Source organism: Danio rerio, chromosome 12, assembly GCF_049306965.1.
Source record: "Danio rerio strain Tuebingen ecotype United States chromosome 12, GRCz12tu, whole genome shotgun sequence".
Lineage (NCBI taxonomy): Eukaryota > Metazoa > Chordata > Actinopteri > Cypriniformes > Danionidae > Danio > Danio rerio.
The window spans coordinates 43,633,473-43,661,129 of record NC_133187.1 but is presented as its reverse complement, the minus strand read 5'-3'; the positions used below and the strand labels follow the sequence as shown (position 1 = coordinate 43,661,129).

At 34.6% G+C, this 27,657-nt stretch overlaps 1 protein-coding gene across 4 annotated transcripts in view; it reads left to right on the top strand.

Annotated features, from left to right (window-relative positions):
- dpysl4 (dihydropyrimidinase like 4) overlaps positions 1 to 27,657 on the top strand; it is a 42,373-nt gene that overhangs the window by 11,130 nt on the left and 3,586 nt on the right. For all 4 annotated transcript variants that reach the window (XR_012388163.1, XR_012388164.1, XM_021480108.3 and 1 more), the window contains exons 3-12: positions 5,256 to 5,440; positions 8,138 to 8,302; positions 9,786 to 9,847; positions 10,709 to 10,789; positions 13,656 to 13,724; positions 14,423 to 14,543; positions 18,819 to 18,975; positions 21,205 to 21,346; positions 22,134 to 22,304; positions 27,209 to 27,388. Coding sequence is in view for 2 of the 4 variants with exons in the window: in XM_021480108.3 (XP_021335783.1) it covers positions 5,256 to 5,440; positions 8,138 to 8,302; positions 9,786 to 9,847; positions 10,709 to 10,789; positions 13,656 to 13,724; positions 14,423 to 14,543; positions 18,819 to 18,975; positions 21,205 to 21,346; positions 22,134 to 22,304; positions 27,209 to 27,388 (1,333 nt within the window). In the remaining 2 variants the exon portion in view is untranslated. The remainder of the gene's footprint in view (positions 1 to 5,255; positions 5,441 to 8,137; positions 8,303 to 9,785; positions 9,848 to 10,708; positions 10,790 to 13,655; positions 13,725 to 14,422; positions 14,544 to 18,818; positions 18,976 to 21,204; positions 21,347 to 22,133; positions 22,305 to 27,208; positions 27,389 to 27,657) is intronic.

Here is a 27,657-nt window from a genome sequence, read left to right as displayed (position 1 = left end):
TCTGCTTTGCAAAAATGATTTTTCAAAGCTGCGAAAAGCAAACAAACAAAACATATAAATGATTATCGTATGCTTACCAATGTTCTTTTTTAACTCTTTTTTTTTATTATTATTATTAGAACAACAAAATCAGAGATGCATCAAAAATACTCAATAAGGATACAGAGATTGATACTAAAAAGACTAGAGATAGAAAAAAGGGGAAAAAGAAAAGAAAGACATTTGCACAGTGTTTATTAAAAACAATATATATATATACATATATATATATATATATATATATATATATATATATATATATATATATATATATATATATATATATATATATCGTGTTGGAGTTAAAAAAAAAAAAAAAGGAAACAGGAGTTGGGGTAGGACGGGGAGTTGAGAGATGTCTCATATACTTATCATGTAAACAGTGTATTCATAGCACTTCACTTTTTACACATTTTTTTATGTTACAGCCTTATTCTAAAATGAATTAAGTTCATTTATTTCCTCAAAATTCTACACACAAAACTCCATTATGAGATTTTTAAAAATTGTTGCAAATTTATTAAAAATAAAAAACCTAAAAAATTACATGTACATCAGTGTTCACAGCTTTTGCTCAATACTTTGTTGATGCACCTTTGGCAGCGATTACAGCCTCAAGTCTTTTTCAATATGATGCCACAAGCTTGGCACACCTGTCTTTGGGAATTTTTGCCCATTCCTCTTTGCAGAACCTCTCAAGCTCTATCAAGTTGGATTGGAAGCGACGGTGTACAGCCATTTTCAGATCTCTCCAGAAATGTTGGATTTAGGTCTGGGTTCTGGCTGGGCCACTCAGGGACATTCACAGAGTTGTTGTGAAGCCACTCCATTGATATTTTGGCGGTGTGCTTTGGGTCCTTGTCCTGCTGAAAGATGAACCGTCGCCCCAGTCTGAGGTCAAGAGCACTCTGAAGCAGGTTTTCATTCAGGATGTCTCTGTGCATTGCTGCATTCATCTTTCTCTCTATCCTGAATAGTCTTCCAGTTCCTGCTGCTGAAAAACATCCCCACAGCATGATGCTGCCAACACCATTTTTCACTGTAGGGATAGTATTAGCCTGGTGATGAGCGGTGCCTGGTTTTCTCCAAACGCAATGCCTGGCATTCAGAGAAGTTTGTTACTTATGGTCTGAAAGTCCTTCAGATGCCTTTTGGCAAATTCCAGGCCTGATTGGTGAGTTGCTGCACAGATGGTTGTCCTTCTGTAAGGTTCTCCTCTCTCCACAGAAGAACGCTGGAGCTCAAACAGAGTGACCATTAGGCTATTGATCACCTCCCTGACTAAGGTCCTTCTCTTCCGATCTCTCAGCTTAGATAGCCGGCCAGCTCTAGGAAGAGTCCTGGTGGTTCCAAACATCTTCCACTTACGGATGATGGAGACCACTGGGCTCATTGGAACTTTCAGAGCAAAATAATTTTTTTCTTTAACCTTCTCTAGCCATATGCCTTAAGACAATCCTGTCTCAGAGATCTAAAGACAGTTCCTTTGTCTTCATGCTTGGTTTGTGTGCACTGTCAACCCTGGGACCTTATATAAACATGTGTATGCCTTTTTCAAATCATGTCCAATCAACTGAATTTACCACAAGTGAACTCCAATGAAGCTGCTGAAATATCTCAAGAATGATCAGTGGAAACAGAATGTACCTGAGCTCAATTTAGAGCTTCATGGCAAAGGCTGTGAATAATTCTGTACATGTGATTTGTCAGGTTTTTATTTTTTATAAATTTGCAACAATTTCAAAAACTCTTTTTTCATGTTGTCATTTTGGGGTATTGTGTGTAGAATTTTAGGAAATACATGAATTTAATCCATTTTGGAATAATGCTGTAACATAAAAAATGTGCAATAAATGAAGCGCTTAGATACTGTCCGGATGCCCTGTATAATGTGGCTGTTTGCTAAATCTATGTTGTATGTTTAGAGTTAGTTATGTATAATTCTTAGAATTGGGTTCCATCTTGCTTCAAATATATCAATCTAAAGTCTAAGGCAATAAGTTATTTGTTGCATTTCATAAATTTCCCTAATTCTTTTAATCCATGTAGGGGGGTCTGATCTGAGCCAGTTAGGTGTAATACATTTTAGTGCTGCAGAAAGCAATATTTGAAATAAATAATTTTACTTTCCTCCATGCTCTCAGGCACCAGAGCAGGACTGCCACAGTGCAGTAGGATCAAAGGGAATATCTATACAAAATTTGTCTCCGAGTACCCTATAATTATCATTCCTGAACTGCTGCAGTTTTAGGAAATACCTTGTTTATTTTGGAAATTACCTTAAAAATATAAGAGTGGTTCCCTACTGTAAATGATCACCACATTCTCCCCTGATTACCGATGTCTAATTCAATTTTAATCACAGTTTTAAATTTTGACTGAAAATTTTTCTACGCTAATGTTTTTAACTATAAAATTATTTAAATACTTTATAAACTTTTAATCTTTTCTTAATCTTATTATAAAATGATAACCTTTTTTTTTAAAAAAAGTTTGTGTATTTTCAGTTATCAGATGTGTTTTTTACAGCACACACGCATTTTAACAATGATAATATTTCTAATTGTATGTTTATGCAATATTTATTGGAAGCATTATTGAATCACAAAATAAACTTAATGGATTTTAGGAAGATTTTAAAATATAGTCTGTGTTTGGCTGGTTAAGAAATTGAACCTGAACATTCAAGATTTAAAAACAGGATTTATTTTAAGCTTTTAAAGCTTTACTCAGTATATTATTTAGCGACTTCATAATTGTGCAATTTTCTTGCAATTTCACAGTGAAAACAACGTACATGTGAAATGACATAAAACAGTGTTAAAAGTGCGACGAAAGTATACTTGTACAAGTAGTCTGTGTTATAATAAAGTTAAAATAAATGTATTTTTAGAAACTCAAATTTTGAAGTGCATATTGAAAAAAGCAGTTTATAGCATCATTATTTACAGCAAATTAATATTCATAAACATTTCTGATTGCATCTGTATTTTGTGTTTTACATGCATTTAGCAGATGATTGATCCCTAGTGACAAAATCATGAATATTACGTGCAATTTTATTTTATTGTTTTATTGCGAGAGCGTTTTTTTGCAGAATATAAAAGACAGCTTTACAGTTTTAATGAATGTATGGCGATATATAAACTAATGTTACAACTTCTCTTTCCGGAAAACAGTCCGGAACAAATTTACCGGTATTTTCAAAAAGGGCCTGTTCACACATACACACTTTTCCGGAAAATTGCCGGTAATTTTCCGGAAAGGTCTGTATGTGTGAAAGGGGCTACTGACAGCCCACATGAAAAAAAAAAAAAAACATTTCTATAGTAGGTCTCATTTATAGATAAATAAATTAATAATGATTTTGAATCATATTATTGTAAAGTATTTTACACTTTACAGCAGGGGTCTCAAACTCAATTTACCTGGGGGCCGCAGGAGGCAAAGTCTGGGTGAGGCTGGGCCGCATAAGGGATTTCACAAAAAAAAGTCCTCAAATGTCATTATTAACAGTTTTAATTATTTCTTCTGAACATGAAGTGTCCTGAACATTAATAGAACATTGAGTGAAGATTATGAACAGTTCTTCTGAACATGGCATCTTTTGCCTACTTCTTGCTGCCAGAGACTTGACAGCGCTTCTTCTCACAAATCTGAACCACATTTGGCTTTAGAGCAGAAGCAGTTGAGACCCTCAGTATGGCTCGAAGATGATCATCATCAAGTCTAGACCTGTACTTTGACTTATTGAAGTCCTAGGGAAAAAAGTGGGGGAACTCACTCAAAACTTCCATTCCCTCACCTAAAAAAAAAGGCGTATATATGTATAAATAAAACACCCCCACCCCACTCCAGCCACATCAGTCTGTATCTACCTATAATATCAATATATATAAGATGCAGGGCAGGCACGTGCACACATAGGGCTCAACCTGTGCAGAGCACATGCCCTTTTTAGTCTTGCATAGAAAGTGCCCTTCCAAAATGATCAAAAGTGCCCCCGCGACGCGACACACCCTCGGTACCGCCCTTCAGTAGGCGCGCGATAACACCGCTCTTGAGTACGCGCGCGACAACACAGCTGATCAGAACGCGCGCGACAACGCGCATTGAGTGACAAGCGCGCTGTGTACGGATAGAATCAGCGGAGCGGGGAGCGCTCTCTCTCCCCGCTCCGCTGATTCCGTCAGTGTACAGCGGTCGGCGCGGGCCACAAAATATTGCACTGAGGGCCGCAAATGGCCCGCGGGCCGCGAGTTTGAGACCCCTGCTTTACAGTATTTACAACACTTTCTTAATGAGTGTTATACTGTAGTATTAACTATAGTTAACTGATAATAGAAACTATAGTATACTTTAGTTTTTACTGTAGTGTTTTGTAGTATAATATACCCTGTAGTACTACCTGTGTGTGTAGACCATCACTGGGTCGTTTGTTTATAATATAGCTGTTACAATAGCAACTATAGAATTACCACAATAGATTCGTTTCTATACTTTTCAATAGTATGAATCAAAAACAATATAGTATAGTAATATAAATGACTACTAATATAAGAGGACCTACAGTTGAAGTCAGAATTATTAGCCCCCCTGAATTATTAGACTGCTTGTTTATTTTTCCCCTATTTCTATTTAACGGGGAGTTTTTTTTAACACATTTCTAAACATAATAGTTTTAATAACTCATTTCTAATAACTGATTTATTTTATTCTTGCCATGATGACAGTAAATAATATGGGACTAGATATTTTTCAAGACACACTGTACAGCTTAAAGTCACATTCAAAGGAGTAACTAGGTTAATTAGGTTAACTAGGCAGGTTAGGGTAATTTGACAATTTATTGTATAATGATGGTTTGTTCTGTAGATTATTGAGAAAAATATAGCTTAAAGGGGCTAATAATATTGTCCCTAAAATAGTGTTTAAAAAATTTAAAACTGCTTTTATTCTAGCCGAAATAAAACAAATAAGACTTTCTCCAGAAGAAATAATATTATCAGACATACTGTAAAAATTTCTTTGCTGTGTTAAACATCATTTGGAAAATAATTTAAAAAGCTAAATAAAAATCGAAGGGGGCTAATAATTCTGACTTAAACTGTATATATTTGCCTCTTCTTAAACTCTGGTCAACAGTTGCTGAAAGGCAAAGCACCACAATACATGCCTACATACAAATTGTATTTATTTTATTCCGGCACATTCAGGCAGATTGGAGAGAACCTCATCGTACCCACGGGTGTGAAGACGGTGGATGCATATGGACACATTGTGATCCCAGGAGGCATCGATGTGAACACGTGTCTACAGGCTCCTCATCTGGGCATGAGTCCGGCTGATGACTTCTACCACGGCACCAGAGCCGCTCTGGCTGGAGGAACCACCATGATCAGTACGTCATCTTATAGAAACGGAGGAAAAACACAGCAGATACAGTAGACCTGCATGATAATGATAAAAACTCATATTTAGCGTTCACACTTTGCAATAAGTTTTTAATAGTTAAAGATCCCCTATTTTGCAATAAAAAGGTCATATTTTGGTTGATCGGCATGCAAGGTCAAAAAACACTTTCATTGTCTTATAACATGCTTTTATTTTTACCTGATTATCCCAATGACTCCCACATGATTCATTCAGTGATTCATTTGTTCCCAAACCCCTCCTTAGCTATATTAATGAATATACCTGATTAACTGATCACGATTAGTTAAAGTACCATAGAACATTTGTCATATCATTTTTACAGTATCCCCACACAGTGCCGTGCCTTAAAAACACAAACAAATCTTAAAGTTTGACTCTATATTGTCTAGTATTTACATTGACTCCACAAATCGTATGTGTTCTGAACTGTGGTGCACTGCACGGTCAACTATAATAAGTGGACATTTGCAATGTTGATGCTGAAACAGTATATATTGTGCAGCACTGGACAGCTCATTAAACTCAGAAGCAGGCAGTCTCTGGTAAAAGTGTGTGTGTTGTACAGTATGAGGGCAGAAGAGCTTGTCCGGTCTCATAAATCAGCTGAATCGGGGTCACAGCGCTGTCACTGTCTGTTCTCTTTTCTCTGCTCAACTTTCCTCACATTATTCACTGTATTGTTACGCAGTGATTTAGGACAGAGAAATCCTACTTTTATATGGCATTTCCACCTTTAAAGGGACAGTTCACCCAAAACTGTAAAGTCTGTGATTATATTGTTTCTCTTTACTTTTCACAAACCTGTTTTAGTTACTTTTTCTGTTGTACACAAAATCTTTCAAAAAAAAGTTCTTTTGAAAAATGCTGGAAACCTGTATATGGAACAAAATCAACGGCAAAAGTATTGAATTAAAAAGCGTGTTGAATAACACAAACTGAAAAAAATAATACACCGAATTAACAAGTTCTTGCGTTTTAATGACTTGAATTCCAGGGTTTGTATTTTTAGGTCCTGAAATTTAACATAGCTGTTTATTTAAGCTGTGAATATTTCAACAAAAAATATTTCAAACACGTTTTCATACTTACAAATTCAATAATTCATATTCAATTTCCAGATTTCACTTACAAAATATTCAATTCCCTTTAAAAATACGATGAATAATATACAAAAGGTAATTTTCAGTTCATTTTATTTCAGTTCAAATATTCACTTCCATAAATTCAGTGGTTCAAATTCGACTGTTAAAATTCAACATTACATCCGGGAACTGCAGGAAAAGCAATAGGCTGCAGATTGAAGATCACCAGCTGTTCTTTCACCAGCAGGTGGAGATGGAATAATTTAAGATTTTTAACCCAGTAAACAGGCGAGAAAAAAAGCTAATAAAGGCACAAAAGTAGCATGTATTAATATAATACACTTCTCATCAAGGCCCTTATCATACACCCGGCGCAATGTGGCGGAAGGCGCGGCGCAATAGTCTTTTGCTAGTTTCAGCTTGGCGCAAGAGTGGTTTTGAGGCGTTGCGCTATGCTGTTTAAATAGCAAATGCATTAGCGCTCATTTGTGCGCCCATAGGCGTTCTGGTCTAAAAAGGAAGGCGTTCTCAGGCACACTGCTGTCGCGTTGCTATTTTGAGAAACTAAAATAGATTTTTCATTAGACCAAAACAATCCCGGTCTAAACTGCAGCGGAGAGTTGCGCCTCGCTTACACACTGCTTAATACACACAAGAGAGCAATAGGCAAATATCTTTACATATGAAAAAATTTAAATATTAAGGATATATATATATAGGATATAATAAGAATAGATATATGATATAAATATAAAGGATTAAAATATTACAAAACATATTATTGCTGAAAATTAGAACTGAATTTAGAAATAGTTTTGAAACAAGTCTTTGCGCTTAAGAAACGAAATTATTTATTTATAGACTAACTGATGTCTGTGCATAAAGGTTTCCCTATCCAAGAGCGAAAGTGAAAGTAGATCCATTATCTCTCATTCTCACGCAGTAGATGCTCTGTTTAACAGTTTTCTGTTAAAAAAAACTGTCAACTGTTAACTGTTTGCTAGTGAAATGCTCAGTTTTTCCACTTAGACTTACTTTACGTCCTGTAAATAGCAAATGCGCCTTTGGCGCGACGCAGCTGACTCTTAAAGGGAATGGGAGATGAGACTGTAATTGGTTTATTCACAAAACACACCTATAACTCATTAAGAAAATAAACTCAACCCTTTTAGACCATGCGCCACGGTGCAAAGCGGATTTTCCCGTCCTTAAATTAGCAAACATGCGTTCTGACACGCCCTGAAAGCGTTTGCGCCCTGCGTTTTGCGCTCTGCGCATGGACCATCAAAATAGAGCCCAAAGTCTTCTGACTAATCAAATGCACTCTACTATCTGACATGTCGCGCGCCCTTATTCTCATTTGCCTTTCTTTTGATGTGCTTAATCTCAACCACTCTCACTGGCAGAGCGGTGATAAAACAAAACACTAATGGCTGCTTTTTTAAACGGGAGGAGCTTCTCTATGTCCCGCCCTCTCTTCATGTTTCAGATGAGATTACGTCAAACATCGAATAAAATATGCACATTTCAAAGCACTTCAAGCATCTTTTTTATCAGTATTTTCTGCTCATTTCTTCCAGTCGACCATGTAGTTCCTGAACCGGGCTCTAGTTTACTGTCAGCGTTCGACCAGTGGAAGGATACGGCGGATAAGAGGTCGTGCTGCGATTACTCTCTGCACATTGACATCACGCGCTGGCACGACGGCCTGTTTGAGGAGCTCGAGTCTCTGGTCAAAGATAAAGGTGATGTGAGCTTTCAGGTGTGACTTTATTAGTTTATTGTTTGATGTATTCTTTTATTTCATGTAAGGGTAATTCAGTGTTATTAGAAAGAGACATAATGCACAATTGAGATGGTCAAGACACAAAGTGATGTGTCTATTATACCTTGGGCGCATTATTTTGTAATATTTCAATGGCTAGGTGTTAAATATTCTGTTTATACAACAGTTACTAGGCCTGTCATGATATATTGCACCAAAATATTGTGATAAATTAAGTTATTGTCATTTTAAGACCATTTTACGCTATTTATTATATAATGCCAGAATATAATAGCATCACAATGCAAGTACACTCTTCCAAAGAACACATTATATTTTATTCTGAGGAGTATTTCATTTAATTATAGTGAGTTTAAGAATGAGGCATTGGAATCAGAGTGTGAAAACTTAAATCCTAAATAATTAATAATAAATGTTGACAAAAAAGTGCAATGTGAAAAGTATCAGAGGCTGCGATATCTGCTAGCAGATCTATTTTCAGTTGTCAGACACCCACATGAAAATATACTATAGAAATTTATAGCAAATACTGTAGTGTTTTTTAACCATACTGACACTGACATCTCCAATAGAGATAGAGATGTTGCACAATTAGCTAAAATGTTGCTAGAATTGATTTTATGTATGGGCGATATATATTGCATTACCAAAAATGACTGAGATCATGTCCATGTTGTGTGAAGTCAATATATTGATTATTGTGACAGGTCTGACGGTTAACACTCCTAAAGACATGGTTTAAATGTTGCCAATTATCTGTTTTTTATACTTAAACAACTTAAATCTTTCTGTGTAGTGATATAGAACTGTAATTCAATCAAAATCTGACTGGAAGTACTTTAGGTGCGTGTTTATCTGACATTAATAGCACACATTCGAATGTTCATCAGCCAATCAGAACCAAGCATTCAACAGTAGTATATTGCTTTACACACACAAAAAAGATTTCATTATATATATATATATAGCTGACATTAAAATTATTAGCCCTCCTGTGAAATTTTAAATCTTTAAAAATATTTCATAAGTGTTACCTAATACAGTGTATTTACCATCATAACTAATTTCTAATAACTCATTTTTTTATCTTTACCATGGTGACACTGCATAATATTTTTACTAATTATTTAGCAAGATACAAATTTTTAGCATAAAGTGTTATTTAAAGACTTAATTTCGTTAATGAGGCAAGTTATTGGATAACAGTGCTTTCCAAAAAATAAAGCTATGCATTTCTTAAGGGGGCAAATAATATGGATCTTAAATAGTTTAAAAAAATTTTAAATACTGCTTTTATGCTTTTATCCTAGCCAAGCAAATAAAAAAAAAAGACTTTGCCTAGAAGAAAACATTTAATTTTAGGAATTACTATGAAAATATATTTGGTCTGTTTACATATATATATATATTACAATATAAAACCTTTATTTATTTATTTTTAGGGGTCAACTCTTTCCTCATCTTCATGGCTTATAAGGACAAGTTTCAGAGCTCTGATACACAGGTTTGTGATTAACTTTCTGAATTTACAGGTCAACTTTAATCTCTCACATATAAGTATCAAAAGTATATAGTAAATCATCTAATGCCATTTATATCGAACTTAATATTTAGCCATATTGGTGTTTCGTAACATCTAGTTTTTCTTAGGTGAGTTGTTAACTCAACCCCCAACCTGGAGGACGAGGACATACACACATACACTACGGACAATTTAGCGTTCCCAATTTATCTATACCGCTTGTCTTTGGACTGTGTGGGAAACCAGAGCACCCGGAGGAAACCCACGCCAACATGGGGAGAACATGCAAACTCCACACAGAAATGCCAACTGACTTTTCTGCAAGGCGACAGTGCTAGCCACTGAGCCACCGTGTCGCCTCTAATAGTAAAAATTAATGAATTATATTTTTTATAATTACACTTAATAAAAACAGTCTGCAGAAACACTTTGATTGACATTCTCCTGTTGTACGTGTCATCAGCGGGGGAAAGCCCCGCCCACTAGTGACAATAAACAGCCCTGAGTAAGAAGCAGCCATCCACCAACAGAACTTTTGCATTGTACCTGCAAAAAAAATAATGTGGTATTTTCATTGTGAAATATCGTCACAATTTAAAATAATAGTGTCTTGTTTTAATGTTGTGGCACCTTGTTGAATTTGATTTGTGCTGCAACACAACAATTTGGTTTAAGCTATGGTGCATTTCTTGGTGAATCGAAAGTTCATTTAAAACATTAATAATTTTTAGCATTACAAATGACTGTATTGTCACTTTTACATCTTTGCTGAAGAAGGCACTGTTTGCTTTCAATATAAGTTTGAAGATGCTGTTTTAACAAAACCTCTCTCTGTGTGTGTAGATCTATGAGATGTTTAGTGCCATGAGAGAACTGGGTGCCATCGCACAGGTTCATGCTGAAAACGGAGACATCATTGAGGAGGTAACCATCATCTGTTTATTCATTTAGGTTTATTGTAATGCGTATGCATTTTAATAAGCAATATGTAATTTTAAATAGTATTTTTTTATTTTTGCACTGAAATTTGCACAACTGAAAATGATTTCTTAAAACTTATTTTAAAATTGTATTATTGTCATTTTTTTTATTGATATTTAATATTATCATTGTTGCGGTAAAAGCTAAGACATCACATACATATTAATTAAAACAAAAATAGCTATAATGATAATCTGACTATTACATATTTATTAATCCACCCTCACAAAAATACAACCCGGGCTCATTGTGGAAACGTAGCCCCGCGGACGTTTCTGCGGACCGAGATTTACGTCCCGGGAGGTACGTATTCGAACGTTTTTTTGTTTTCGCGGATCCACGAGAGGCCGCTGTGCGCGCTTTTTCGCGTCTCGGGCGGGCGCCTCTCGGGAGCGCGCGGCGTTCGCACCCGCGCCGTTCTCGCGCGAATAGCCGCCGGATCGAAAAAAAAAAAAAAAAAGCAAAAGCCCCCGTCTTCGATTTCGACCGCGTTTTCGGAACCCGCCACGTTCTCGCCCTCATTTTCCGGATTCCGTTTTTCGTCTTACCTGATTTCCGGAACCCGCCATTCCCCGGACTCGATCCCGGTCATCATCCACCGCAGCCGGCTCCGGCTCGTCCTCCTCCTCCTCCAGGGCCTCCGCTCCGCCGACGCAACGCTGTGAGCTAGGCAGTCGGACTGATTGCGTCGGGAAAGCCCTCCACTCGGAGGCGAGCCGTCGGTCGGCGAGCGCGAAGAGGAGGGGCGGAGCGGCGCCACACCGCCCCGCGGCGTTCGCTCGAAAAAAACCCAAACGCGGCCTTTACGTACCTCCGGCCACGTAAATCGCGGTCTCCAGAAATGTCTGCGGGGCTACATTTCCAGAATGAGCTTGGGTTGCAAAAATATGTTGTACGTCTTTTGTAATTAAAATATTAATAATTTTATAATCAATTTAGCTAACTAGCAACATACAGACATTGAATGCCTTTCCCAAATAAATGTAACATTATTGTTTATGATCTAAAAAAAAGCTTTAGTGATGTCTTACCGCATTCGAAACACTGATTAAGAGATGCACGCTCAATCAACGCCCTGTGAAAGAGAATAAAAATGGCATTAATTAATTAAAATGTAATGATAGAATTGTCAAAATATGAAAGTTGAGACTGTTTGACATTAAGTGTAACAAAGCACAAAGATTATTAAGATTGTAAAAGCACTAATTATTGTCACTATACTGTATATAATCATGAAAATATGTAAAGCTGTAAAAACATTTCAGCCCAAACCCAAAACTGCTGCTTGTGCCTGAAAATGCCCACTTGAGAAAATACTATAGTAATTTATAGTATATACTATGGTGGTTTTGATCCATATTGTACCATAGAATAAAGTACTTGCATTAATATGTAGTCATACTTCTATACAACTATGGTATACATAGACAACTGTGGTATACATAGACACATTGCCCAATACCGTACCTTTTCTACAACTATATATGATACAATTATTATGTTGGCTTGAGAAAGCCAACATACTGTTATACTACTCTGTCCTTGAAAACAAACGTATCTCCTCCTAGGCCGTTCATGCCACTAGGCCCAAATGTGGTCAAAATGTGCCTTCTGCATTCAAGATTGTTGCTATATCTCCTCATGCCTATAAGACTTATTGTTTTTTTAATAAAAAATGTTAAATATTAAATTTTTATAATCCGGGCATATAAAAAAATTATACAAGCCCCAAATTTGGCCAAAAGCTATATTTAGATGCGTAAGATTTTGTTGCTATATCTTTAAGGTTTATCAGACTTATAGTTTTCCAATAAATAATTTTTAAGCATTATTTTTCTCAAAATATGGCAAGCAATTTTTACTTGAACTCAATATTTTTACTGGTATGGCAAGCCATTTTTGCATGTATCACCTTTACACTTATTAAGCATTGTATTTTCAAAAAAATACAGCAAGCCATTTTTAATTAATGTTCATTCCCTTAGTCCCTTTATTAATCAGGGGTCGCCACAACGGAATGAACCGCCAACTTATCCAGCATTTGTTTTACACAGCGAATGCCCTTCCAGCCGCAACCCAACACCAGGAATACATAATGTTCAAGTTCAGTTTTTGACACTCATAAAGACTGTCATTGAAACATCGGGGTTGATTTAGATCACTCATATTGCCAAGAAGCTTTGATGTATCATCACTAACCTGTCAAATGTCCCCATAGCAATAAAACAGTATAACCTAGCAACCATTTAAAAATAGCAATATCTCTACATCAGAACATCGTAGGGACCTGGGCATTGGCTTGTTTGACTCATGCTAGCAAATGGGACTTCCTGTGAACTATGCATGGTAACAATGATAATGGAAGCCAAGTGCTAATAACGATTAGCTACATGCTATGAATGATTATCTAAATGCAATAACATATGCTAGAAATGCCTACTAAGTATTAGCATTTGATCAAACATGTACACGAGCATTGCCATTTAGCAACTGCTTAGCAACCACCTAACAATGCCATAAACGTTTGACTTTCTCAAGCCAACATCAAAGTTTATCAATGAACTTTAGTTTCCAGTTATATGTACTGTAGTATTGTAGTAAAATCTAAAGTGTGATGTTGGAGCATTCATTAACAAAATGTTGTAAATATTATAATATATACAGTAACGTGCATTCTGTTTGCTTACATATTTATTAGTATTTACTTATGATATCCACTATAAAGTACTGTGGTGTTTTGCAAAAAAAATATATATATATATATTTTTAAACTCCATACCTACAATGCTTGCTTTGTTTGTAATCTCAGGAGCAGAAGAAGCTTTTGGATCTGGGAATCACTGGACCCGAGGGACACGTGCTGAGTCACCCGGAAGAGGTCAGTCTATTTGTGAAAAATAAGTATAATAATAATAATAATTCATATATTGGCTTTAAAGTCTGCTTAAAACAGACGTTTCTGATACTTTTATTTCAGTATGCTGATGTACTTCCAGCTGAAATAGAATATTGAGTAGGGGCAGGGCTTTTTGTGCATCATTTACTCACAGCAAAATAGAGATATGAGGGCGTGGCTAAATATTGTGGCTTAATAAGTGTCCAAGCTGACATCATCAGAAAAGGACCGCCCCTCCAAACGCAGAAGCACATGGTCAGACTTTAGTTGAAGATGACCAAAACAACACTTTAGTTTAGGTCATAATTGATGCTATTATCTACTGGCTAACTACCTGCCTATTATTAAGATATGAACTGTTCATTAGTAGTTATAAAGTATGATCTTGTTCTGCATCCCCAATCCTACCCAAAACCTAAACCCAGCTTCAACATTACTATTTATAAATAGCTAATTAAGAGTTTATTAAGCTAATAGCATTAGTTAATGGTTTAATACAGTGAATTGTGACTTACCAGTGTTACCACATCATTTTATTTCAGTGGATTAATGTGCACAATTGAATATGTCACCTATTTGTGCTAGCAAAATAAACATTGTCATTTTTGATTTCACACAGACTTTAAATCCATTCCAGCGCCGAACATCAGCATTACTGACAATCTGTTGTGTTCCTCCAGGTGGAAACGGAGGCCGTGTATCGAGCCATCACCATCGCCAAACAGGCAAACTGCCCTCTTTACATCACCAAAGTGATGAGCAAACCTGCTGCTGATCTCATCGCCAAGGCCAGGAAAAAGGGTATGAAAGCTGATCACACAAACACAAATAAACATTGAGATGAAATAAGGAATAATTAAAAACATGCTGTTGAATTATTAGAGAATAATGCACACCTTATATAGTTAATAGACTGGCTTGTGTAGCAAGCCAGACTACTGAAATCCTATTTTTCTTCTAACACTAAAAAACAAAACGCATCTCCTCCTAGAGCTTTCGAGCTATGACCACCAAACTCACACCAGACCTCTAAACTGGTCTGACTCGGGTTGCTATATCTTTTCTGACTGAACCGACTTTCGTAAAGAAGCGGTAGATTGTAGAGAAGCGGGGGTTGGCTTGTTTGACTCATACTAGCACAACATTCATCTTGTATGTTTCACATGCTAGCAATGACTGGCAACATGCTAATAATGATTAGCTAAGTACATTAACATGCTAGAAATGCTTACTAAACATTGATGAAAATCAATAGATCACTGCTCTATCTATCTATCTATCTATCTATCTATCTATCTATCTATCTATCTATCTATCTATCTATCTATCTATCTATCTATCTATCTATCTGTCTGTCTGTCTGTCTGTCTGTCTGTCTGTCCGTCTGTCCGTCTGTCCGTCCGTCCGTCCGTCTGTCTATCTATCTTTTGATACTTTTTAAAACTGTTTAAAATAAATAAACTATTGTCCACAGGCTTTTTCAAGCCAGCCTCAAAGTTTGTCTAGACAAACTTTAATAATCTAGTTTGGATATTATGCAAGTGAGTGTGCATTATTTTTTAAGGTAACACTTTACAATAAGGTTGCATTAGTTAATTTATTTACTAACATGAACAAACAATAAATACATTTATTACAGTATTTGTTCATGCTAGTTAATGAAAATGTTAATTGTTAGTTCATGTTAATTTGTGGTGCATTAACGAAAGTTAACAAACATGAATGTGGATGTTAATAATGCATTAGTAATAAATGCTGTACAAATATTGTTCATAGTTCATTAGTAAATGCATGAACTTATGAAACCCGATTGTAAAGTGTGACCTTTTTAATAACTCAATGGCTAGGAGTTCATTACAGTATATAGCTTATACTACAATTGAATGTTCAGATGTTTTATTTCAAAACATTTGTCAAGATTTTTCTTACGCATCTCATGCAAAGCCTTTTGTTTTGATTTGATTTTTGACTGCTGTAAATGCACTGAAATCCTTTAGCCTAGTGATATGGAACTGTACTGTGGTCAAAACCTGTCTGGGACTACTTTAGCCATTCCTTTATTTGACAATAACATGTTCATAAGTATTGTTGTCATGACTATCAGTTTCAAGGTAAACCACTGTACATTTTCTCATGGTTAGTATTACCGTTTTAAATTTTCATCATCATTAAAACTGATTGATTATCGTGATTTTAAAACTCAGTGTAAATAACTTTGCAATTAGTTAATCGCAAAAGGTTCCAATTTAAATGTTAACAGTTAATACATACAGTTGAAGTCAGAATTATTTGCCCCCTGTGAATTATTTTTCTTTTTTAAATATTTCCCAAATGATGTTTAACAGATCAAGGAAATTTTCACAGTATGTCTGATAATATTTTTTCTTTCTGAGAAAGTCTTATTTGCTTTAATTCAGCTAGAATAAACATTTTAAGGTCAAAATTATTAGCCCCTTTAAGCTAAATTTTTTTCGATAGTTTACAGAACAAACCATCGTTATACAATAACTTGTCTAATTACCTTAACCTGCCTAGTTAACCTAATTAACCTAGTTAAGCCTTTAAATGTCACTTGTATAGAAGTGTCTTGAAAAATATCTAGTCAAATGTTATTTACTGTCATCATGGCAAAGATAAAATAAATTAGTTATTAGAGATGAGTTATTAAACTGTTATTACCAGAAATGTGTTAAAAATTCTTCTCTCTGTTAAACAGAAATTGGGGGGGGGGGGGATCAACTGGAGGCTAATAATTCAGGGGGCTAATAATTCTGACTTTAACTATATATATATATATATATTAGGGATGTAACGGTATTGTAAATACCGTCATACCGCAATATTAAATTTTTTCGATATTACCGAAGTCGCATGACTCGGTAAAACTATAGGTCTTCTGAGAAAATTTGCTCAGGCGAATGAAGCAAACGGGAGGTAGCTGAAACTTCATTTCCCATCAGCCCCGGCGTGGCCATAATCCTTTGCGGTCTGTTGTCGCTACAGATCCAGTAATGCGGAAATGGAGTGTGCTGCTAGCGGAGATGAAAAAAAGATGGAAATGATCGAACCTAAAGCGGGTGTTGTCGCCGCGTGCGTGCTGAATAGCGGTGCTGTCGCGCGCGTTCTGATCAGCTGTGTTGTGGCGCGCGTATTGAAAAAGCGCCGAGGGGGGGTTGAGCGCGCATACTCAAGAGAGGTGTTGTCGCGCGCCTACTGAAGGGCTGGACTGGACGGAGGTTGTGTCGCGTCGCGGGGGCACTTTTGATCGTTTTGGAAGGGCATTTTCTATCCAAGACTAAAAAGGGCATGTGCACTGCACAGGTTGAGCCCTATGTGTGCACGTGCCTGCAAGTTGGGGAATACGACTAATAACAGTCATGGGGACTGCAGAAACACAGCACACTGTTCATATTGATGCAGACATTGACTTGTACCGCAAAGAGACCTCTATCTCACTCATGGTTTGTCTTCTCAAGTGGGGGAAAGACAATGCACAACGTTACCCCACTGCTGTCAACATGGGCCAAGTCATATCTCTGTCCCAGAAACCTCAGTCCCAAATGAGAGGGGTTTTTACTGTTGCAGGGGACATTGTAAATGCCCAGAGATACCAGCTTTTACCAGATTATATTTATATGATAATTTTCCTTTAAACCCATCTCTATCTAAGTGAGTGATTAAATGTTGAATGTGATGAGTTTTCAACAATACTAAATTGAAACTTTATTTTTTTTACATGGTTTAATAATTTTTTGTTATTAAAATTGAAGTTCCTGTTTCAAAGCTAACAGATAGATGACTAATTTGTATGTCATTGACATTTTTGGCACTTTTTTGGAGTATTTTCAAAAGTTTTTTTTTTTTCCTGTAAATGATTCAATAAATACCGTACCGTGACATTCATACCGAGGTATTACCGTACCGTGAAATTCTGATACCGTTACATCCCTAATATATATATATATATATATATATATATATATGTGTTTGTGTGTTGTGTGTATATGTATGTGTTGTATTATTTGTTGTATCCATATAAAGTGAATGTGCTGCACATTATTGAGAATATAGAGCTAAAGCTTGACTTTACAAAATGAAATCACATATCGAACTGGAATGTCAGTCAGGAAAATGGCAATTAGATGTTTTTTTGCTTGTGTTTTTGTTTTGTGAGGGTCAAGGAAAACATGGATAACTGTGAGAGTTTTCCAAGTAGGGTATATGACGAATCATGCTAATAGGACTTTTAATTTGCCAGTAACCTGGGTTAAGCGCTTCCGATGAACTGCATGCCAATGCAAAAATCAGCGTGTTTAAGGTCTGTTTACTTTAAAAATCAGCGATCTCCACTGGCTGTGTGATATCCAATATAAAGTGAGTCTCAGATTGTACAAGAAGCACTGCATTACATTACATTTTCCCCGCCATGTCTTTATAATATGAGCATTTATTTTACCCCAGTATATTCAATGGAGCTTCTGTGCTAGCCTGCCGATTCTGACAGGCGAGTGCAAGTAAAAGGCCTTTTGTTTCATTTTACGCTTGAACAACTAAATGAATGCCAAAGTTTATTTAACTGAATGTATTTTAATGACATTACAACATCGATGCTGTAAAAGGAACCGTATAAAATGGAAAAACAATTCACAATAACAGGTCACCGTAAGTTTATCAGTATGGAAACAGCACTAGCTCGGCAAATACCCTATTCATCTTATTTCACTACTAAGAAAATCTAATTTACATATAAAGCACAAAAAAAAACAATGTATGTGAAATAATACAAACGTAATAAATCCAAAAAGCAGGGCTCCATTTATAAGTTGCTGGTCACCAAATTGCGTAAAGCAGCTAATTTTATTTGTCACTTGTTCATTTTGAGATGCAAATGGTGCAGGAATGCCATAAGTGTGCGAGACTTGAACATTTTCAGGTGATTTTAACAAAATCCTCATGACAATCATGATATGAAATTTTTATATGGTTTCATAAGCCAATCAGAATCAAGCATTCAGAAGGCCAACCATGCAAGTTGGGTTACTTGGGTAATGTCTGTTTTGTGCTGTGATTGATCAGGAATGGTCATCTATGGAGAGCCGATCGCTGCCAGTCTGGGCACAGACGGGTCACACTACTGGAGCAAAAACTGGGCGGAAGCTGCTGCATTTGTGATGTCACCTCCTCTGAACCCGGACACCAGCACACCAGATTACCTCAATTCACTGCTGTCCTGGTGAGAATCCATGCCAGATATCAGCACGCACAGATTTTCAACATTTTCTGCATGTCTATATATTCCATATTATATTTATGGAAAAAAGTAAGAGAGTGCTTCTCTGGATTAATGACATTTCTGCTAAACTTGATCAGAATCAGAATAAGCTTTACAGAGTTCACACTTAGATATTGATTGATAATAATAGCAGGTTTGGCCTGTTATCCCAGGAGAGAACCCTGAGCTCGGACATAATTGACCAGCCTGGTCAATGAGCATGTAAGGGGATCAGGAAGTTCTCTAGTGCTTCCCCTGATAAAGGAGGAAAGGGTGAGATAGGGGTGGATGGGGGGGATACTTCAAGAAATGAAGATGAGGGAGTAACGCTAGTTGGGCTATTTATAGTGAGTCTGGAATGATCTGATTGGCTTACTAATGATTACAGATGAGAGACCAGCTGCGATCAATCGTATCTCTCAAAATTAGTTTGTGAAACTTCACTTAAGCTGTGGTCACACTAGAGTTTGAGCTTGCGAAACATTGAACAAGATGATTAGACATTTAAAAAGCGAGCGATTGCTCCACATTTGAAAGATCTGTCCAGAGAGGTCATGTTTTGATCCTTGATTGGTCTCACGCAGTCACATGATGTGATTTTGCAGGTCAGAGTTCACCAAGCTTGAACTTTCCAACGCAGTGATATGCGAAACTTAACGCAAGATCTTGTTTCCAGTCTTCTGCATTCGCCTGCGTATGAATAGAAGTCTTTCAGGAGAAAAGTGCAGTGTGACCACAGCTTCATTCACCAAGTGTGTGCCAAACACAAAAGGATTTTTTTTTGTGGTTTACAGGGGCTCATAGAGGTATATCAGCACAAGTAGACAGAAGGAGATTTAATTAAGTGGGAAATAAAGTAACAAATAAAAATGATTTTTAAAACTATATTATACACACACATCTAGATGGTTTATGTGCATCTAAACTATTGACTGTTTTATTCATTCATTCATTTTCTTGTCAGCTTAGTACCTTTATTAATCTGGGGTCACCACAGCGGAATGACCCGCCAACTTATCCAGCAAGTTTTTACACAGTGGATGCCCTTCCAGCCATAACCTATCTCTGGGAAACATCCACACACACATTCACACACACACACTCATACACTACGGACAATTTAGCCTACCCAATTCACCTGTACCACATGTCTTTGGACTGTGGGGGAAACCGGAGCACCTGGAGGAAACCCACATGAAGGCAGGGAGAACATGCAAACTCCACACAGAAACACCAACTGAGCCGAGGTTTGAACCAGCGACCCAGCGACCTTCTTGCTGTGAGACAACAGCACTACCTACTGCGCCACTGCCTCACCATTGACTGTTATAACTGTACAAAAAAAGAAATAAAAAATATATAAATATTTATACGTATTTACAAAGAAGTGGCTTAACTGGTTACAGAAACCATGAACAGTAAGGGTTACGGTATTGCCTTTGACCATAAGAAAACAGGTAGCAACTGATGTGCTAAGAAGTGTGAACAGTTTGTGGCCATAAAATAAAATGAAAAAATGTTTGCATAAAATAACTAAAAATGCCCTGTTTTAACATATATTGCTTGAATTTTTACAAATGTTTTATTTAAAGAACAGTTAAGAATTCAGTATTTGGTTAAATAACATTTTTCAGTTACAACAGATTAAATAATTTATTACTTTGATGAATTATTTTCTAAAAAAAAAAAAAAAAAGTATTTAATTTTAAAATTGGAAGAAATTTTATTATTAGACATTTGTATCCACATTTTAATTAGACTCATACAAAATAAATCCAACAGAGTCCAGAGAAACTGAGAATTGTCAAGTAAATGATCATTTAATCAGAAAATTTCAGGTGGAGATTAGTAAACTTAAACAGTCATTTATTGATGTGTAAAGTATGCATATAGTTGCCAGATTTCAAGTGAAACTGCAGGCAGAAAATGCATGATTTTTAACAGAAAACTGATTAAAGCATTCTTGACATCTGGAAACTGCAAACTGTTGTTTTTTTTCCCCCTCAAAAAACGTTTATGGTAACGTTCTTGCATTTAAACGATATTTTAATGACCTGTACTGCATGCTGAAACTATAAGTTATTATTTAATGTCCTTATTGTCTTCTCGACTTTTAGTTATGGGGTAAAAAAAGCTTGCTGACACATTTTTCATCATAGGTTTAACTGAGGAATAAACCCTGTTTTTCAGTGGAGATCTTCAAGTAACAGCCAGTGCAAACTGCACCTTCACCACCGCACAGAAAGCTGTAGGAAAAGACGACTTCACCTTCATCCCAGAGGGAACCAACGGCATCGAGGAGCGCATGAGCATCGTCTGGGACAAAGCTGTGGTGCGTTATGAACTCGTTTAAGAGAAATGCATGTCAAATGATATATTCCAAGTCTTAAAGGGGACCGATTATGCAAAAATCACCTTTGAGTTTTTGGATATTAGGCATGGACAGATTTATTGCGATCGTGATTTTCGAAAGTATTAAATCGATTTGTAAACGTTTGTTATTACCATTTTCAGTGGTTTAAACACAGTTGTGTGGTAAGAGTGTGTGAATATAGTCAGCTTCTAATGGTACAAATGAATTCATTCTATTTTTTATAATCACACTTGATAAAACAGTCTGCAGAAACACTTTGATTGACATGTTCTCTTTGTACGTGTCATCAGATGGGGAAAACCCCGCCCATAAGTGACTATTCGCTTGTTAAGTGTGACATCACGCGAAGCGGCTTCCGGGTCCAAACGCTCTATTCAACTGAATGGGGAGACTCGTGAAATGGTGATAATAAACGTTTACAAATAGATTTAATACTTTCGAAAATCACGATCGCAATATATCTGTCCATGCCTGAAATGCAATGTCCAATGGCTATCCTGTAGCAAAATGCAGCAAAAAGTGCTACGTGATAGTAATAGTTCAATAAAGATTAATAATCAAATGAAATCAATCAAAACTCGCTGTTTACATGGCAGACTTTTAATCTGAGTATTGTCTTAATCGCATTAATTGAACTATTGGTGTCCATGTAAACGTACTCATACAGTATGCTTCAGTAAACAATATCATAGCTATTTGCATATGCTTGAAACTTCCATTTGCTTGCTTTTCTATTGTCACACAGGCTACAGGTAAAATGGATGAGAATGATTTTGTGGCCGTGACGAGCACAAACGCTGCCAAAATCTTCAATTTGTATCCTCGGAAAGGCCGAATCGCTGTTGGATCCGATGCCGACATTGTTATCTGGAACACAAAGGAGACCAGAACCTTTTCTGCCAAAACCCACAATCTGGTATGAGAACTTCATCTGTTGTTGCTGAAAACTGTAGCTATCCAGCATGACTGTACTCATTCAAATATTGCTTTAAATATTTTGTGGATGTGATCTAGAGCTGTGCAACATTAAATCACTATTATTTTTGGGACATTTGGGATTAATTTGGGAGAATTCATATAATTTGCTAAGTGTAACAATAATTTATGGGTTTGGATTTATTCTAGTTGTTTATTCATTAATTATTTCATACATACAAACATTCATACATACATACATACATAAATACACATTCATTCATTCATACACACATACATACATGTGTTTATACATACAAACATTCATTCATTCATTCATACATACATACATACATACATACATACATACATACATTCATTCATAAATAAATACATACATACATACATATGCGTTCATTCATACATACATACATACAATCATCCATTTATTCATACATTCATGCATACAAACACATTAATTTATTCATACAGACATATATACATACATACATTTGTTCATACATGCATACAAACACATTCATTCATTCATACATACAAACATTTATTCATACGTTCGTTCATTCATTCATACATACATACAAACACATTCATTCGTAAGTACATACATACAATCATTCATTTATTCACACATACATACATAAAAACATTCATACATTCATTCATTCATACAAACATACAAACATTTATTCTTGCATACATACAAACATACACACATTCATACAAACATACTTTCATTCATGCATACATTCATAAATTCATTCATTCATACAGACATACAAACATTCAAACATTTATTCATGCATACATATATTCATACATACAAACACATTCATTCATTTATACATACAAACATACATTCATACATACATGCAAACATACATTCATTTATACATACATGCATACAAACACATTCATTCATTCATACGTACAAACATACATACATACATTACATACATACATGCATACAAACACATTCATTCATTTATACATACATACATTCATACAAATGCATTCATTCATTCATTTATATATTCATTCATGCATACAAACATTCATTTATTCATACATACATACATACATACATTCATTAATTCATTCATTCATGCAAATGCATTAATTCATACATACATACATACATACATACATACATACAAACATACATACATACATACATACATACATACATACATACATATATTCATACATTCATACATACATACATACATACATTCATTCATTCATTCATTCATTCATGCAAATGCATTCATACATACATACATACATACAAACAAACATACATTCATTCATACATTTATTTATACATTCATGTATACAAACTTTCATTCATACATACAATCGTCCATACATACATACAGACATACATTCATTCATTCATACATACAATCGTTCATTCATACAATCATTCAATTATACATACATACAAACATACATTCATACACATGCAATCATTCATGCATTCATTTATACATACAAAAATTCATACATTAATTCATGCATACATGCATACAAACATACATTCATGCACACATACAATCAATCATTCACTTATTCACACAAACCTTCATACATTTATTCATGCATACATATATTCATACATACAAACACATTCATTCATTCATACATACAAACATACATTCATACATACATACAAACATACATTCATTCATACATACATGCATACAAACACATTCATTCATTCATACGTACAAACATACATACATACATTACATACATACATGCATACAAACACATTCATTCATTTATACATACATACAAACATACATTCATACAAATGCATTAATTCATTCATTCATATATTCATTCATGCATACAAACATACGAACATTCATTTATTCATACATACATACATACATACATTCATTCATTCATTCATTCATGCAAATGCATTAATTCATACATACATACATACATACATACATACAAACAAACATACATTCATTCATTTATTCATACATACATACATACATACATACATACATACATACATTCATACATACATACAAACATACATTCATTCATACATGCATGCAAACACATTCATTCATTCATATGTACAAACATACATACATACATACATTACATACATACATACATTACATACATACATCATTCATTTATACATACATACAAACATACATTCATACAAATGCATTAATTCATTCATTCATATATTCATTCATGCATACAAACATACGAACATTCATTTATTCATACATACATACATACATACATTCATTCATTCATTCATTCATGCAAATGCATTAATTCATACATACGTACATACATACAAACAAACATACATTCATTCATTTATTCATACATACATACATACATACATACATACATACATACATACATACATACATACATACATACAGTTATTCATGCAAATGCATTCATTCATACATACATACATACAAACAAACATACATTCATTCATACATTTATTTATACATTCATGTATACAAACTTTCATTCATACATACAATCGTCCATACATACATACAGACATACATTCATTCATTCATACATACAATCGTTCATTCATACAATCATTCAATTATACATACATACAAACATACATTCATACACATGCAATCATTCATGCATTCATTTATACATACAAAAATTCATACATTAATTCATGCATACATGCATACAAACATACATTCATGCACACATACAATCAATCATTCACTCATTCACACAAACATTCATACATTTATTCATGCATACATATATTCATACATACAAACACATTCATTTATTCATACATACAAACATACATTCATACATACATACAAACATACATTCATTCATACATACATGCATGCAAACACATTCATTCATTCATACGTACAAACATACATACATACATTACATACATACATGCATACAAACACATTCATTCATTTATACATACATACAAACATACATTCATACAAATGCATTAATTCATTCATTCATATATTCATTCATGCATACAAACATACGAACATTCATTTATTCATACATACATACATACATACATACATTCATTCATTCATTCATGCAAATGCATTAATTCATACATACATACATACATACATACATACATACAAACAAACATACATTCATTCATTTATTCATACATACATACATACATACATACATACATACATTTATTCATGCAAATGCATTCATTCATACATACATACATACATACAAACAAACATACATTCATTCATACATTTATTTATACATTCATGTATACAAACTTTCATTCATACATACAATCGTCCATACATACATACAGACATACATTCATTCATTCATACATACAATCATTCATTCATACAATCATTCAATTATACATTCATACAAACATACATTTATACACATGCAATCATTCATGCATTCATTTATACATACAAAAATTCATACATTAATTTATGCATACATGCATACAAACATACATTCATGCACACATACAATCAATCATTCACTCATTCACACAAACATTCATACATTTATTCATGCATACATATATTCATACATACAAACACATTCATTCATTCATACATACAAACATACATTCATACATACATACAAACATACATTCATTCATACATGCATACAAACACATTTATTCATTCATACGTACAAACATACATACATACATTACATACATACATGCATACAAACACATTCATTCATTTATACATACATACAAACGTACATTCATACAAATGCATTAATTCATTCATTCATATATTCATTCATGCATACAAACATACGAACATTCATTTATTCATACATACATACATACATTCATTCATTCATTCATTCATGCAAATGCATTTATTCATACATACATACATACATACATACATACATTTATTCATGCAAATGCATTCATTCATACATACATACAAACAAACATACATTCATTCATACATTTATTTATACATTCATGTATACAAACTTTCATTCATACATACAATCGTCCATACATACATACAGACATACATTCATTCATTCATACATACAATCGTTCATTCATACTATCATTCAATTATACATACATACAAACATACATTCATACACATGCAATCATTCATGCATTCATTTATACATACAAAAATTCATACATTAATTCATGCATACATGCATACAAACATACATTCATGCACACATACAATCAATCATTCACTCATTCACACAAACATTCATACATTTATTCATGCATACATATATTCCTACATATATACATACAAACGCATTCATTCATACAAACATTTATTCGTTCATTCATTCATATATGCATACAACACATTCATTCATTATACATATATATACACACATTCATACATACATACATACATACATACACATTAATTCATTTACACATACATTCATACATACAAAAACACATTCATACAAATGCATTCATTCATTCATACATACAAACATACAATAATTCTTTAATTCATACATACATACATACATACATACATACATACATACAAACACTTGGATTAATTTATACATACAAACATACATTCATACAAATTCATTAATACATTCATTCATTCATTCATACATATATACATACATCCAAACACATGAAATCATTTATACATTCATTCATACAAATATAAAATCATTCATTTATTCATACACACATACAAAATACTGTGAAAACATCTCATCTTGATGTCTTTTTATATTTAAATCTTTTATTTTTATGTAAATGGAATACTTGATGATGTCAGTACACACATCGCTAAATTCCAATATAACTAATTTACTATAATGTGAGTGTGTTCATCATTCATTTCTGTGTCTGTGTGACTGTTTCAGACAGTGGAGGTGAATATTTTCGAGGGAATGGAGTGTCGTGGTTTCCCGGTGCTGGTGATCAGTCAAGGCAGGATTGTTCTGGAGGATGGTACTCTTAGTGTGATGGAAGGTTCAGGACGCTTCATTCCCAGAAAAGCCTATCCGGACTATGTATACAAGAGAATCAAGGCCCGCAGCAGGGTAAACACTCATCAAACAACTGATTCAAAACAAAAATTTACTTACCCTCCACTTGCTTTAAACCTGTTTGCGGTAGTAATTCTATTCTGTTTAACAAACACAAGAATGCTGTAAACAGCTAACCACTGACTTTTTATAGTATTTTTTTTACCTACTATGGAAGTAATAGATACCAGTTTATAATATCTTTCGAAATGTCATATTTTGTGTTCAACAGTAAGGATCATGAGTACTTTTCAATTTTTAGATAAACAACTTTTTTGTCATTG